The 14747-nt window shown below is 41.5% G+C and overlaps 1 protein-coding gene across 2 annotated transcripts in view; it reads right to left on the bottom strand.

Annotated features, from left to right (window-relative positions):
- The window catches only part of PRSS12 (serine protease 12), a 74698-nt gene extending 60168 nt beyond the window's left edge, over positions 1-14530 (bottom strand). Inside the window, exon 1 of one of the 2 annotated variants that reach the window (XM_081812936.1) lies at positions 13139-14530. In XM_081812936.1, coding sequence (XP_081669062.1) covers positions 13139-14024 — 886 coding nt within the window. In that variant the 5' untranslated portion in view covers positions 14025-14530. The remainder of the gene's footprint in view (positions 1-13138) is intronic. The other variant, XM_006743946.3, reaches the window with a different exon arrangement.
- Positions 14531-14747: the final 217 nt, after the last annotated feature.

The raw sequence follows: 14747 nt of genomic DNA, 5'->3' as shown, positions 1-14747 counted from the left end.
CCTCTTCTTTATCCATTCATTCGTCGATGGACATTTTGGCTCTTTCCATAGTTTGGCTATTGTGGACATTGCTGCTATAAACATTGGGGTGCACGTACCCCTTCAAATCACTACATTTGTATCTTTGGGGTAAATACCCAGTAGTGCAATTGCTGGGTCATATGGTAGCTCTATTTTCAACTTTTTGAGGAACCTCCATACTGTTTTCCAGGGTGGCTGCACCAGCTTGCATTCCCACCAACAGTGTAGGAGGGTTCCCCGTTCTCCGCATCCTTGCCAACATCTGTTGTTTCCTGACTTGTTATGTGGAAAACCCAAAAGACTCCACCCCAAAACTGCTAGAACTGATACAGGAATTCAGTAAAGTGGCAGGATATAAAATCAATGCACAGAAATCAGTTACATTTCTATACACCAACAACAAGACAGAAGAAAGAGAAATTAAGGAGTTGATCCCATTTACAGTTGCACCCAAAACCATAAGATACCTAGGAATAAATCTAACCAAAGAGGCAAAGAATCTGTACTCAGAAAACTATAAAATACTCATGAAAGAAATTAAGGAAGACACAAAGAAATGGAAAAACCTTCTATGCTCATGGATTGGAAGAATAAATATTGTGAAAACGTCAATGCTACCTAGAGCAATCTATGCATTTAATGCAATCCCTATCAAAATATCATCCACTTTTTTCAAAGAGATGGAACAAATAATCCTAACATTTGTATGGAACCAGAAAAGACCCCAAATAGCCAGAGGAATGTTGAAAAAGAAAAGCAAAGCTGGCGGCATCACAATTCTGGACTTCAAGGTCTATTACAAAGCTGTAATCATCAATTATATTTTAAAAGGGGAAAAGTGCAAGAGTGTGACTCATGTCTGATATTACATCCCAAATATTAGATGATATCATGCAAAATTCTTATCATGTATGTATCACCTTCCACTTCACCTGAGGTCACAGATAAGAAGCACAGAAACAAAATTCAGTGCTCTACTTATAAATTAGCTGTTATTGACTGTGTTACATATTCCTTCCAGCTGATTTATTCACCATGAAAGAGCAAAATGTTTTTTCTCTTTTTAACCTCAAGCGGTAGTCATGAAATTCTAAAGATTATGTCTATAATTTCAAAAAGGTGTTGGTGTTGATGACATTGCCTAATGTCAGTCTTGGGAAAATTCCCACCAAGTAGAATTGTTTGGTTTAATTGAGTGCCCCTGGAAATTCGCTTCCCCTTACATATCATCCTCACTTAGCTGCTCCTGGGTCCATGATTTGAGTCATTCTTTTCAGTCTTGAAAAGAGTCAAAATTAAAATGCAAGCACCCCCGAGGGAGAGGGGAATAACATCCCTTAAGTGCAGGCAGATTGAGGCCCTACATTTCCCTTCTTACTAGTACAGTTTGCAGAGCGTCTACTGGGAGGCCACAAGCAGGACACTGAAGCAGAGACAAAGCAAACTCGGACAGCTGAAGAATTTCACAAAACTCTGTTAAAAGTCACTTATGATGGCCTTCATTTCATAGGTAAAGAAGTTAAGAAAGTAAGTTCTACCAAAAAATTCCATCAGATTTTGCATATTTCAGTTATTTCAAAGTCTGGCTTTAAAATAATTTTCCAAAATATTAGATTCACAAATTACCCATTCATTTCACTTGCACTGGCCTAGGCATCTATTATTTTCCAAGTCATCATCATTTAGAAATGTAACTATTTAAGAAACACATATTGTTTGTCTCAAGACAAACACAAAGTGTCATTTAATTCAAAGAAAAGAATAATAAATGGAGGCAAAACATTTTACTGCCAAATCCTGATTATTTAGGAGAGAGCATGGGCATGGATCATTCACATAGCAGATAAATCTCAAAGTCATTCATACTTTCCAAACCTCTTTAATTCAGACTAAGCAAGAGGAAGCCCTGTTTAGCTCAATGAAAATCGTGAACTGCAAAACTTTTAAAAAAGATTTTATTTATCTATTTTACAGAGAGAGAGAGAGCGAGAGAGAGAGAGCACACAAGCAGGGGGAGCAGTAGAGGGAGAGAGAGAAACAGGCTCTCCACTGAGCAGGGACCCTGACACAGGGCTCAATCCCAGGACCCTGGGATCATGATCTGAGCCAAAGGCAGACGCCCAACCGACTAAGCCACCCAGGCACCCCTGCAAAAACATTTTTAAAGAAACAGGTCTGAAGAGTTTAACTGAACTTCAATGATTTTTTAACCACAAAATCTCTTCTATAGAAACCTACATAATATCACGAATATCGCAAATGCCAGCATTTTATTTCAACTCAAAAAATTAATTTGTTCACCTCAAACAAACATTACTTGAAATGATATTTAAATTAATCTAGGGGTGCCTGGGTAGTTCAGTCATTGGGTGTCTGTCTTTGGCTCTGGTCGTGATCCCAGAGTCCTGGAATAGAGCCCCACATCAGGCTCCCTGCTCTGTGGGGAGCCTGCTTCTCCCTCTCCCACTCTCCCTGCTTGTGTTCCCTCTCTCGCTGTCTCTCTCTCTCTGTCAAATAAATAAATGTAATGAAATGTAATGAAAAGTAATGAAACAAACTAGAACACTACTTATGTATGTTAAAAAATCATAATAAAATGCAAAATACTGCCTAGATCACCAAAAAGCTATCAAGAAGAAATGATGCTCGCATAAAATCTAAATGATTAAGGCATTTGGAGATAAGACATAGAAAACTCTGCATAAAGTATAATTACTACGCTTGCATCATGATAATGGCAATCACAGAGCTGGAAATAGCTTCCAGGTGAATTATCAACTCCACCATCATTTCTCAGATTCTCCAAACATGCTCTGAAAGCTTGGATTCATTTAGCTGCTTCTGCTATTGGGCAAGAAATGTGGAGTGCTCATCCAATTTTCCCTTAACAAATGAATACAAATATTTACAATTCTGGAAAGTCAATTTGCATGTCAATGACTAATGAATTCTCTGTCAGAATCCATTCCATCACCAACATCCCCAACTCACACATCTTCCTAGTAGTGCTCCACTCTCCACCCCCACCTAGTTTATGACCTTTTCATAAGGTCATAAAAATTTCTAACATATTCTGAGAAATTATCTACTTTGGACTCAGAGTGAGTAGTTCTTAATTGGAGATAATTCTAGGAAGTGCATAATTCTTCAAATAATTATTTGAAAGAGCACTTTAAAAAATATCAGAATAACATGCTCCAAAATAGTAAAAGTTTGAACACACAATTTACACTACATTTAAGATACGTAGCAGTTTTTATTTGTTTTTGGTTTTACTTTGCTCTTGCTTCATTTATTTTCTTAGAATGGTCAAGATGGTCAAAATCTTAAAAACTGTAACTCATTTCCCTCAATTTATGGATGAGGAAGATTTGGACCAAATCAACTGCCATGACCACCTATTTCCTAGTTTCCCACCCTTCCCATTGTTCCTCTGTCTCTAAGTTATCTCCTATATTCCTGTCCTTGCTATGGTCCCATCTCTGAACCCGAGCAAAGACCCTGCAATGTCTTTGCATTTTATGTCTTTTTCGTGTGTATGCATTTATGTTCTTTGCATAATGCACTTTATGCATTATGTCACGTGGCTTTCACCATTCTATGTGAAATATTCTATTTGAAATATTGCAACTAATCTACCATTTTATGGAACTAAATAGCCAGGCAGAAGGGTAAGACAGCCTGAAGAGGTTTTACACCCTGCAAACAGGAGAGAAGGGACTATTCTGTGATCTACATTTGAGGCTGACCCTCCAGTGGAGGAGTCCCATGGGCTGTACAAATTTGTAGGAGCACTATACATTTGCACAAATTTATAGGTGCACAATTACAAAGTGAAGGGAGGGAAATACCCTTAACTCAATTAAAAAAGAATGGGATGAAACAATGAAGCACTCCACAAAAGGTCAAAGCCTGGTAAACTCATTTATATTGCTAAAGTAATAGTAAAGCTCTTTTATTATCAAAAATTGATCCCCCGGGGCGCCTGGGTGGCTCAGTCGTTAAGCGGCTGCCTTCAGCTCGGGTCATGGTCCCAGGGTCCTGGGATCGAGCCCCGCATCGGGCTCTCTGCTCAGCGGGAAGTCTGCTTCTCCCTCTCCCACTCCCCCTGCTTATGTTCCCTCTCTCTCGCTGTGTCTCTCTCTGTCAAATAAATAAATAAAATCTTTAAAAAAAAAAAAATTGATCCCTCTTCCTTCCCTCACACTCTCCTACTCCAGCCACGCACTTTGCAATGATCCTCATAGTCTCAGCTAATGTCTCTGGACTACATGGGCTGCACTGTCTTAAAGTCTCTCAGGTGCCAATTTGATGGAAACTATTCTATTCCAAATGTTTCTATTTGTAAAATGTGTAAATAATTATAATTTAAAATTTGAAGTCTCAAATAGAGGCTTTAGGTCAACTAAAACAGGCATTAAATAATTATAAAACAAAACTTTCCAGAAGAAAGTCTGGAACTGTAAAGCTGTCATGGAGAGGACTCTCCAGAGTTCTTGAAATAGATTGTCACCCCCCACCCCGACCACCAAAAAAAGTCAACTGCCTGTTGGTATTACAATTACCTAAAGGCAAAAATGTGTCAATGTGCAACAATGCTCAGAATTCTACTATCTTAATTCCCCGCCAAAACTGTTGAACTTGTCATTTTAGTTTACTATTATTTTTCTTCTCCGTAGTCATACCTCTAGTTTTATAAAAGAAAGGGAACGTAAAAGACGCATGTTACTCAAATTTGTTTTATGGGCAATTTTGCTAAAAAACAGGAATTCCCCGGGCGCCTGGTTGGCTCCATCAGCACAGCATGTGACTCTTGATCTCAGCGTCATGAGTTTGAACCCCATGTGTGGCAGAAGGGTTACTTAAAATAAAAAAAAATTAAAATTAAAAAACCCAAGAATTCCCAAAATGGAAAGACATTAAAAAAGGATTCTCTTTAACCATTTTATCAGTCTCAGTGGAGACAAGGAAATCTTCCAGAAAACAGCTAGCTAGATTAAAATTCCCTAAATAAGTCTCATTGGTTTGTCAGTTTGTAAAGCTATTATGATGTGATGAATTCTATTCCTCCCCCACCAAAATGTTGAAGTGCTAACCCCCACTACCTATGCATGTGACCTTATTTAGAAACAAGGTCTTTGCAGATGACCAAGTTAACATGAAGTCATTAGGGTGGGCTCTAATCCAGTATGACTATGTTCTTATAAAAAGGAGAAATTTAGACACAGAGGCCCACACAGAGGGAGAACACCATCTGAAGATTGGGGTTACTTCCCACAGCCATGGAACTACCAGAAGCTAAGAGATCCCATGAACAGATCCTTCCCTGATGTCTTCAGAGGAAGGGCTACCCTGCTGACACCTTGACCTTGGACTTCCAGCCTCCAGAATCGTGAACCTGTATGTTTCTGTTGTTTAAGCCACTCAGTTACGGTACTCGTTCCAGCAGCCCTAGCAAACTAATAGAGCCATGATAGTATTACCCCTCCTTGGACAGCTAGCGAAACCATCCTTTTCATACTCCATTCTTCAAGGAGACTAAAAGAAATACTAGGAAGGGAATCAGGTGAGTCAGCTGTCTTTAGTCTGTGAATCCAGCTCATTCCAAAATAAACCAAATGAAAAGGTATGCCTATTTCATTAATTAACATGTACTTATAGAATAGCAGTCACTTGTTTGAAAGAAAAACAAGCAAAAAGGAAGAAGTAGTGTTTTCTAAATAGAATTAAAAATATATTTTTTAAATCTTTTAAAATCACAATTTGATAAATGAGTAAAATAAAATTACTGTTATCATACAATCCTTTCTCATCTATTACTGATCTTCACAGAAGCACAAAATAATTAATTTTAGTCATTGCTATTGTTTTGGTGGAACCAGAAAGAATGAATGCTGGTGACATCAAGCTATCGTTCCGATCTCGGACAAAAAGTATACTTAAAGCTGAAAGGGATAGAGGAATTTCAATGTATGAACTATTCCAAAGAAAAAAGCCCATTACATATTGGACAATTTAGTACACATATTTCACAAATGAATTAAACATAATCCTTGTCTTATATCAAATGCAACACTGGGAAAATACACTAAATGATCATGTCCTATCTTAATTATAAAATACAGAAAAAATTCACATTGCCTGAAAACAACTGAATTGGGAGGTTGTTAGTTGAATTTTTCAATTACAGTACAGGAGGCTAGTTTAATTTTGATGTTTTTCTATGATTATATTTACCCATAACCAAAACTGGCTTTAGCATTGTGAAACAGATTTTATTCAAATCATGCCACGTCAAAATGAAATCAAATCATCTTTTAACATATGAAACATTCCCTCGGATTGAGTTCCAACTGAACTATATCTGCCTCCATTAGTTCACATCCATAATTCATATTAGTTGTTCATTTATTATTCATGTAGATACCTTCAGTGCTGAGAAAAAAAAAATCTCAACTGGTCAAAATGAGAGTATCTAAACAATGAGAGAGTATCTTTTTTTTTTTAAGATTTTATTTATTTATTTGACAGAATGAGAGAGCACAAGAAGGGGGAGCAGGAGAAGGAGAGGGAGAAGCAGGCTCCCCACTGAGCAAGGAACAAGATGGGGGGCTTGATCCCAGAGTCCTGGGATCATGACCTGAGCCGAAGGCAGACAGACACTTAACCATCTGAGCCACCCAGGCGCCCCTGAGAGAGTATACTTAAAAGCAATTCTACCCATTTACATTGAGATTATTAGAAATTTATAAATTTTATCAATTACTACTTAAAACATTATACAGTATTATGCAAAAGAAGACTCTCTCCATGGTGTAATGATGGAATACTAACAACACATGCATATAACCCTAGCAGAAAACTTCACCAATTGTGTGTCTCTGAACTATTCACACATAAGCAAATGGTATGGGTATTAACATTTCATTGTTCAGCTCTGAGTGATGAAATTAAACTACTCCTGATAGTAATCCTCTTATCTGTCTCCTAGAGTAGGGATCACAGGAAAGGTAATGAAAATGCTTAGTATTCTTCTGACATCTCAATCAGAGAGTGGGTGTCCTCAACCAGAGGACACAGGTGATTTCTTATTCATCTTTGTAATTGCTGCTCCTAGTGTGAACTCAGAAAATGTTTAATGAAATCTATCCTTGCCTTGTTATAAGAACCAGCATTTTCCACCCTTTGTGTCCCTCTGGTGATCCTAATAAAAAGTATTGAGGTTGTGTCTTGTAGTGGGGGAAAACTCTCATTATTTTAGTGCTTTGCATACAATAAAATTTTTATTAATATTGTTGGACTGACTTGCAGGACGAAAGGGGAGTGGAGAGGGGGGAGACTGCCCTGGAAAAGTAAGATGCAAAAGAGGCAAAAATAAACATTTCCTGAACAGGGTGCCAACCACATGGAAGGCAATCTCAATCAATTGTCCGCATAGTGCACAACTTAATGCCTGTTTAAGATGCAGACTAAAGGAAGAGATTTCAGAGGACTACCTGCTTTATGAGTTAATTCAGGGATGGGGGGAGCTTCAAAATTAGAATTAAAGTGTTTACCTCACAACCGAGCTAACTTCCATATTCTTAACAATTATGAAATTATTTACTTCAGACATAAATTTGCCAGACCTGCAAATAGCATCTTAAAACAAGAAAACATGCTTTTTCAATCAAATCAGGGGCAAAATGTGATTCATCTAGATTCAGCCGAAAAATAAATGTAGCATTTCATAGAACAATTTTTTAAAATTACTTACTACTATTTTTTTAAAGATTTTTTTATTTTTATTTATTTGACAGAGAGAGCACAACTAGGCAGAGGGAGAGGGAGAGGCAGGCTCTTGCTGAGCAGGGAGCCCGATGCGGGTCTCAATCCCAGTACCCTGGAATATGACCTGAGCCGAAGGCAGCGGCTCAACCAACTGAGCCACCCAGGCGCCCCTACTTGCTACTATTTTTCATCGCATTAAATTTCCCAAATGCAAGGACAAACTCCAACCATATCTCTTAGCAGACCCTGTTGGTTCTCCTCAACAACAACCTCACTTCCTCCTGCAGGAGAGCCCATACTTGTTCTGAGATTAATCCTGATTAAACTACCCAATTGTGTTAATCGAATTTTCCTTTCCAGAGAGTGCCAGAGGAACATGTGATCCAGTCTTGGCCAATGAAATGCAGGAGGAAGTGTCGGGGGGGGGGTGAAATTCTCGAAGGTTTCCTTGCTTTCTATGTGACCTACATGAGGAGGGGCCCTTTCTTTCTTCTGCAGGCTATCCTGTCTCAGTGGGAAGCCCGGAATAAGCCACACTTAGAGAACAGAGGAGCCAAAAGAATAGCCGAGGAACATTTGTACCATGTTGGAGCCCAACTTCTTGTAATATGAACAACAAATCTCCTTATTGCTTCAGTTGTTTTGAATTGGGTTTTCTAGTCTTTGCCATCAAAACCACCTTAACTGATCCAAGCCACACTCATACCCAAGTATGTAATTACAATTTTTTTCCTCTTCCAAAGGCATCTTTATTTTCACAATCATAATGTATATAAATTTGGTATCTATCTTTTCCCTTTAACATTATCATAAGCATTTTTCCATTTCTTATATATAATCTTTATAATTATCACTTTAGTAGCTCCGTAGTATCCATCAAATGAAGGGAACCTCTGCGTAGTATCTTATTGCTGTATATTTAGGTTTGCCTCCACAATTATGAACCAAATCATTTTTTTTTCTTTTTAAAGATTTTATTTATTTATTTGAGAAAGAGAAAGCAGGAGCGGGGGGAGGGCCAGAGGGAGGGGGAGAAGCAGACTCCCTGCTGAGCATGGAGCAGGACTAGGGCTCAAAGTGGGGCTCCAACCCAGGACTTTGAGATCATGACCTGAGCTGAAGGCAGACACTTAACCCAGTGAGCCACCCAGGCACCTATGAACCAAATCACTTTTACAAAGATTACCTTAACACACACACACACCCCCCCAAAGACAATGGCCACATATCTATTTACACTCACAGATAATCACTCACAAAAGGCAATAGAATCTAGGGGCACCTGGGTGGCTCAGTCAGTTAAACACTGGACTCTTGCTTGACTTTGGCTCAGGGCATGATGTTAGGGTCATGAGATCGAGCCCTGTATCTGGCTCCCAGTTCACATGCTTGAGATTCTCTCTCCTCTTTCCCTCTGCACCTCCCACTCATCCTCTCTCTCTCTCTCTCAAATAAATAAATAAAACATTTTTAAAAAGGCAACAGTAACTAGATATCTTATTTTCATCTTAAAAACACGTCCTCAGACTAGTAAAGAGTCAGACAATGCCTCAAATCGAAGTATTTTACATCTGCCTTATCCTGAAGAGCAGATTGAGCTCAAAATTTAAAATCCAGCCAGGAAATATATCAAATCTGGTATTGCTAATGTTTCTGAGAACCTGCTACACAGAATCAAGAATGCAGCATTTTTTTTTTAAAGGGACAGTTTTCAGCCAACTTTTTAATTAACATTCACTTCAAACACCAGATGGACTTCAAAGAGTACAGCCTGTAAACAATTGTCCCACAAGTCTGCTATCTCTGTTTGAATCAGGAGATTGCAGAGGGTACATGCATATGAACAGCTTACCATGATGACATGACAAAAAGTCAGGTCTAGGAATCATTCCTTCTGGTGACATCTCCATCATTAGAGCATTATCATCTCTTATTGTACCTGTTTTACCCATCAGTCATCAGTCACCGATGGCTGAGTTCCGTTCGGCTGCTTGTAATGGAGAGTAGTTAGCACAGCGTCAAGTTGTCCCACCTGCCATGCCAACCAGTGACTGGAAAGTGATTTTCCCTTCCTAGTCGGGAAGCTCTAAATTACTGCAGGGTATGCGGGGGGTAGGGGGGAAGAATCATTTGCGTGTTAATTCTTTCTGTAGAAACATAAAAAATAACCTAGCTCACGTGCAGTTAATAATCATACTCTGGTGAACTAGGTTATTATTATCCCACACCAGTCAAATGAAAAACAGTGGTGCCATTTCCTAGAATGACACAAAAAGTTAACCATAGATTGGCATGCCTTCTTCTTGATCCTACACCTAGCAGAATTAAGTCACAGATGGTGGACTCAGTCTACCTAATCACCCACCATTATACATTCTAGATGGGTTCTGATGCCCTCCCATGGTTTTCCCAAGTGTGACAAAGGGTCTTCAGCATCCAAATCACCTTGACTGCTCGTCAGAAATGCACATTCCTGAGACAGATCTAATGATTACTTAATCAGGGCTTCTGAAGGCTAGAGCCTAGGCATCTGCATTTTAAGAAGTTCCTAGGTGCTCATTATGAGAACAAACTCCCTGGGCTGATTTAGGGTTAATTCCAACTCTCCAAATGACTATTACTAATTCACGGTTTCATACAATTAGAGCCCAGGCATCTTTCTCACTCTCAGACATTTGAGCCACTGGAGTGTCCACACCTTGCCTTCGCTTATCTGAGATCCCCTCAGCGCCCCTTCAACTAGGCTTAGACCTTAAAGACACCAACTTCCTCATTTCTCTCATTGTAACTAGATACGTGACTCTGGCCTCCAGTTTATTTCTTAAAGGAGGGATCTCACTACTATAAATTTTCTTTCCTTTTGTCTAGTTGTTTTTTGTAAAGAAAAAAAAAAACTAGATATTTCTAAATCCTAAGATACAGGAGATCATGTGCATTGGACCAAACATAATTCCTTTCCTCTTTTAAGACTAGTCCTTAAGCTACAAAAATAGGATCATCAGAGAGCACATATATTTCTCCATGTTTATATAATTAAAGAACTAGAGCAAAATGAGTTGTGACATGAAAATGTACACTACCTTTTAATGTTGTTATGAGAATTAAATGAGAAAACTAATATATAAAATGCTTAGCTCAGCATCCAACACAGAGTGAATGTTCAGTGAATCCTAGGTATTATCAGGCCAGGTTATTTTGGTACATGCTCAGAGCTGGAAAAGTTCTTTGAATTAATCTACTCAAAAACTGCTTTTCTGCAGATAAGGAAACCAAAGCTCTGGGAGTTCAGAGTCTTACCCAACACTACATAGCTACTGCCAGAGCCAAAACGGACACCAGTATTTTCTAAAGCATAATTCCATATTCTTTTCACTACTCCATGATAGCTTTGTTTACCCTCCTCAGTGAAATGTAGGACCAAGGCCAGAAAGCCGTAAGTATGTTCAGAACATGCCAGTCATTTCAAAGGAATGGATCATGCCTAATCAGAACGTGAGTAAATGAAAGGATGGGAAGTTCTGGTTATCAAGACTGGGTCTGGGGAAGTAATTAATGATTACATAGCCAGCCAATTGTTTTCCTGTTCTGGGGGTGGGGGGGACATTTATCTCCCATCTTGGGCGGTTTCTTTTGTTTCTCTTGTGTTCAATCACTTTGCCCCAGGAAATACTGCACACACTACGATTATGCAGTGTTTGGGATTCTGTCTGGTGAGAATTAGCTATGAACATAAAAACATCACAAAGAGTCTGTGCTGCTGTTAGATTTAAATTTCTCTTCAACACAAGGGGGAAAACAAAGAACAACCGACTCTCTTCATTTGCAATATGAAGTTAAAGGAGTTATGTGTCAGAAAGAGAGCAATTTATCACTATAGTGTTTTAACTTTGAATTCCATTTTTTCAGTATATTTACATATATATATCCTAAATATACATTTAAAAATAAGACATTTATTACAATAACAGGAAAGTGAAAAAAATTCCAATGTTTGCTGAACATGATATTTTACAACAGATAATCTCTTACAGTAAATAATGAGACACTGCTAGAGCTCTTTGCCTGATATCATCTCAATTTTTTTTATAGCCACATTGGCATTCTGTCCATGAAACACGAGTATAGCAATGACTTCATTCTCCAGGATGAAGAATAATTGATCTTAACCTTCCTATCACTTTCCTTTAACTCAAAGCTAATGCAATTCAGATAAATAAAAATGTCTGTAGGAAAAAAATGGCACTATGAAAGCCAACCTCCAAATTACCTCCAAAAGGTATAAAGTACAACATATTTCAGAATCCCAATTCATGAAACCCCTGCCCCATAGCTTAGATGGAGAGCTGCCAACAAGATGTTTGAAGGAAAATTCAAACTTTGAAGGACAAAAAGTTTTTCTTCCCAGCTATTAAAGAAGGGGTGTGGGGGGGGGGGAAGCCCTAATGTTAAACAAAACCCCAACGACTCAAAGTGAAGCACTGTTCAAAGGCAGATCATTTACTTACATTAAACCTACTAATATGTTTTCATTGTACCATAAAACCAAAACATCTTACCAACTTTATCTCTTGATGTCACCAACTAATCCCAATTGCCCACAAAGAACACATACAGCTAAAAAATGGCATCCTTGAAAACTGCATTTGACTATATCAAGTTGCTTTTTCCCTAAGATAGTTACTATCTCTTTTTCCTTTCTTTTCTCTTCACTCACTGATAATATTTACCAAATTGTGCCCCAGAAAGTGAACATCATTTTGACAAGTTGTATTCTGACCAGGAAATTTTGCCATATTTTTTCAAACATAGGTCAGTGGTGAGAGTGAAGGCAAAAAATGTATCACATTCTTCCAAATAGGGGTCTATGGGGAGGGGGTAAGGTTATTATTGGTTGTCATATTAGATTTAATATTCTCTTTCCATAACGTAATTAGAAACTTTATCTCCTCCTTTACTTTGCCTCTTTCGTGTAAAGATGGTAACACCCTCAAGGCAAACTGACCTAAAGAACACGTATCCACCCAACGCACACACATCCACCCGACGAGCAGGCGTGTACACACACACAGCAGTGGCCAGAGGCCATATCCACGAACCCAGGGCGCAGCACCTTGCACAAAAACTATCCTCACAACTTTCCCACACAAAGCACGCCTCGCTAATTTAAAGTCACCGTACCAATGTACTTTGCTGGTAACTCGGCGGCAGCCAACCGTCACACCCGGCAATGCAAACCCGAAACCCCACACTAGCAGCCCCTTTCTTCAAGGCACATCTAACGCCCTGGGCGAGCCAGGCTGGCTCCCCGCCAGTCCCGAGCTGCCGCCGCTGCCCCGGGACCACTCACCGTGTCTGCAGTCGCAGTAGCCCCAGTCCACCTTGCCGTGGGCGTGCCCATAGAAGCACCAGGGTCGGCCCGCGCCGTCGGGGCTCCGACAGAAGTTGTGGCGCTGCCCTCGCAGCTGAGCCCAGCTCGCCGGGGGCGACCGCTCGAGGAAGGGTGGCACCTCTGCCCAGCGCAGACAAGGGGCGCCGAAGTCTGTCACGTTGACCCAGGGCTCGCCGGCGGGGCAGTCCCGGTGGTGCGGCCCCGGCGTGCGCCCGGCGTGGAGGGCGTGCAGGCGCTGGGCATGCAGCGCCTGCGGGGGACGCGGGACGCGCGGGAGAGGGGGCGGCGGAGGCGTCCTCTGTTGCCGCTGCTGGGTGGGAAGGTAATAAGGGTGCCGGGGCCCTCGAAGGAGCGAATGGCGATAGCGGTGGTGGAGGGGATGACTGACGACTAGATCAAAGCCGATCACTTCGGGGAGCGCCCCTAAAACCAGAGCCACCACGAAGCGGGCGAGCGTCATGGTGCCAGAGCAGCAGGGTTTGGTCCATGCTCTCTGGCTCCTCCGGTTCTGAAGAGGAGGAGAGGAGGGGGCGGGGGCGGGGCTGCAGCGTCCCTCGAATCCCCCACTCGAGTCCCCTCCCGCGCCCCCGCGCGCGGATCGCCCTCCCCTCCCCATCTCGCCTCCCGCCGCGGATCGCGCGCTGCGCCTCCGCTCCTGCCCCTCGGAAGCGGTCGCCGGCGGTGAAATCTTGAGCTCTGCCGAGCCCCGGATGGTGGAGAGGACTCGCAAAGAGAAGACGCGGACTCGGCGGGGAGTGGTGGGGACTGAGCCCCAGGTAGCCAACGGTGGCACGAGCCCGGGAACTCTGCCCCCTGGCTGCGGGCGCGGGGCGCGCAGTCTCATCCCGGAGCGGGACCTCCGCTCGACCTACTAGCGGGCTCCCGGCTGTCACCGTCCAGGCCAGACCAGCTGCTGGCACCGCCGCAGCCTCCCTGTGCCCCAGCCAAGCTCGAGGATGCCAGTGCGGGGGAAGGTCTTGGCTGCTCCTTGCCAGAAGGCAACACCATCAGAGCCCCGAGTCTGGCGGCTCCCAAGCTTGGCACCAGTTCCTGCAGCCATCTCTCCTCCACCCCCGCGCCGTGTCTCGTTTTCTTGGTTTTGAAAACTTCGGAAGCGTGGATGGATTAGTTACAACTCTCCCCTGACAAGTCCCAGGATAAGAGTTAACAAAGCACATGAGGAATGTTGAAGCCATTTTACTGAAGTGTGAGCTCCTCAAGGACAAGACCACGTTTCATTTAGCTTTATATCCCAGAGCTTAACACTGTGCCCAACACTTATTAGGCTCCAATAAACATTTGCTGAAATTAAATTCCTGAACTGACCCAGGGAAAGGAGCTTGAGCCTTTCTACTTCCTGCCTCCCACTTTCCACCCGGTGCGCTGGACAACACCAGTTGTCTGGTTATTACTGGGATTCAGTGAGGCCCTCTTAATATCAAATTTCCTTTCTAACCAGAGAAGACTTCATCCGTCCGGGTCTCCATCCTATCCAAAAAGTCCATCCCTCTAACACCTGCCTCGTTTTTGCAGGGCAACAGACTTGAGTTAAGCCTACACATTTGCC

This window comes from Leptonychotes weddellii, chromosome 2 (genome assembly GCF_054177405.1).
Source record: "Leptonychotes weddellii isolate Sample4059 chromosome 2, ASM5417740v2, whole genome shotgun sequence".
NCBI classification, from domain to species: Eukaryota; Metazoa; Chordata; class Mammalia; order Carnivora; family Phocidae; genus Leptonychotes; species Leptonychotes weddellii.
This window is presented reverse-complemented; position numbering and strand designations above follow the sequence as displayed.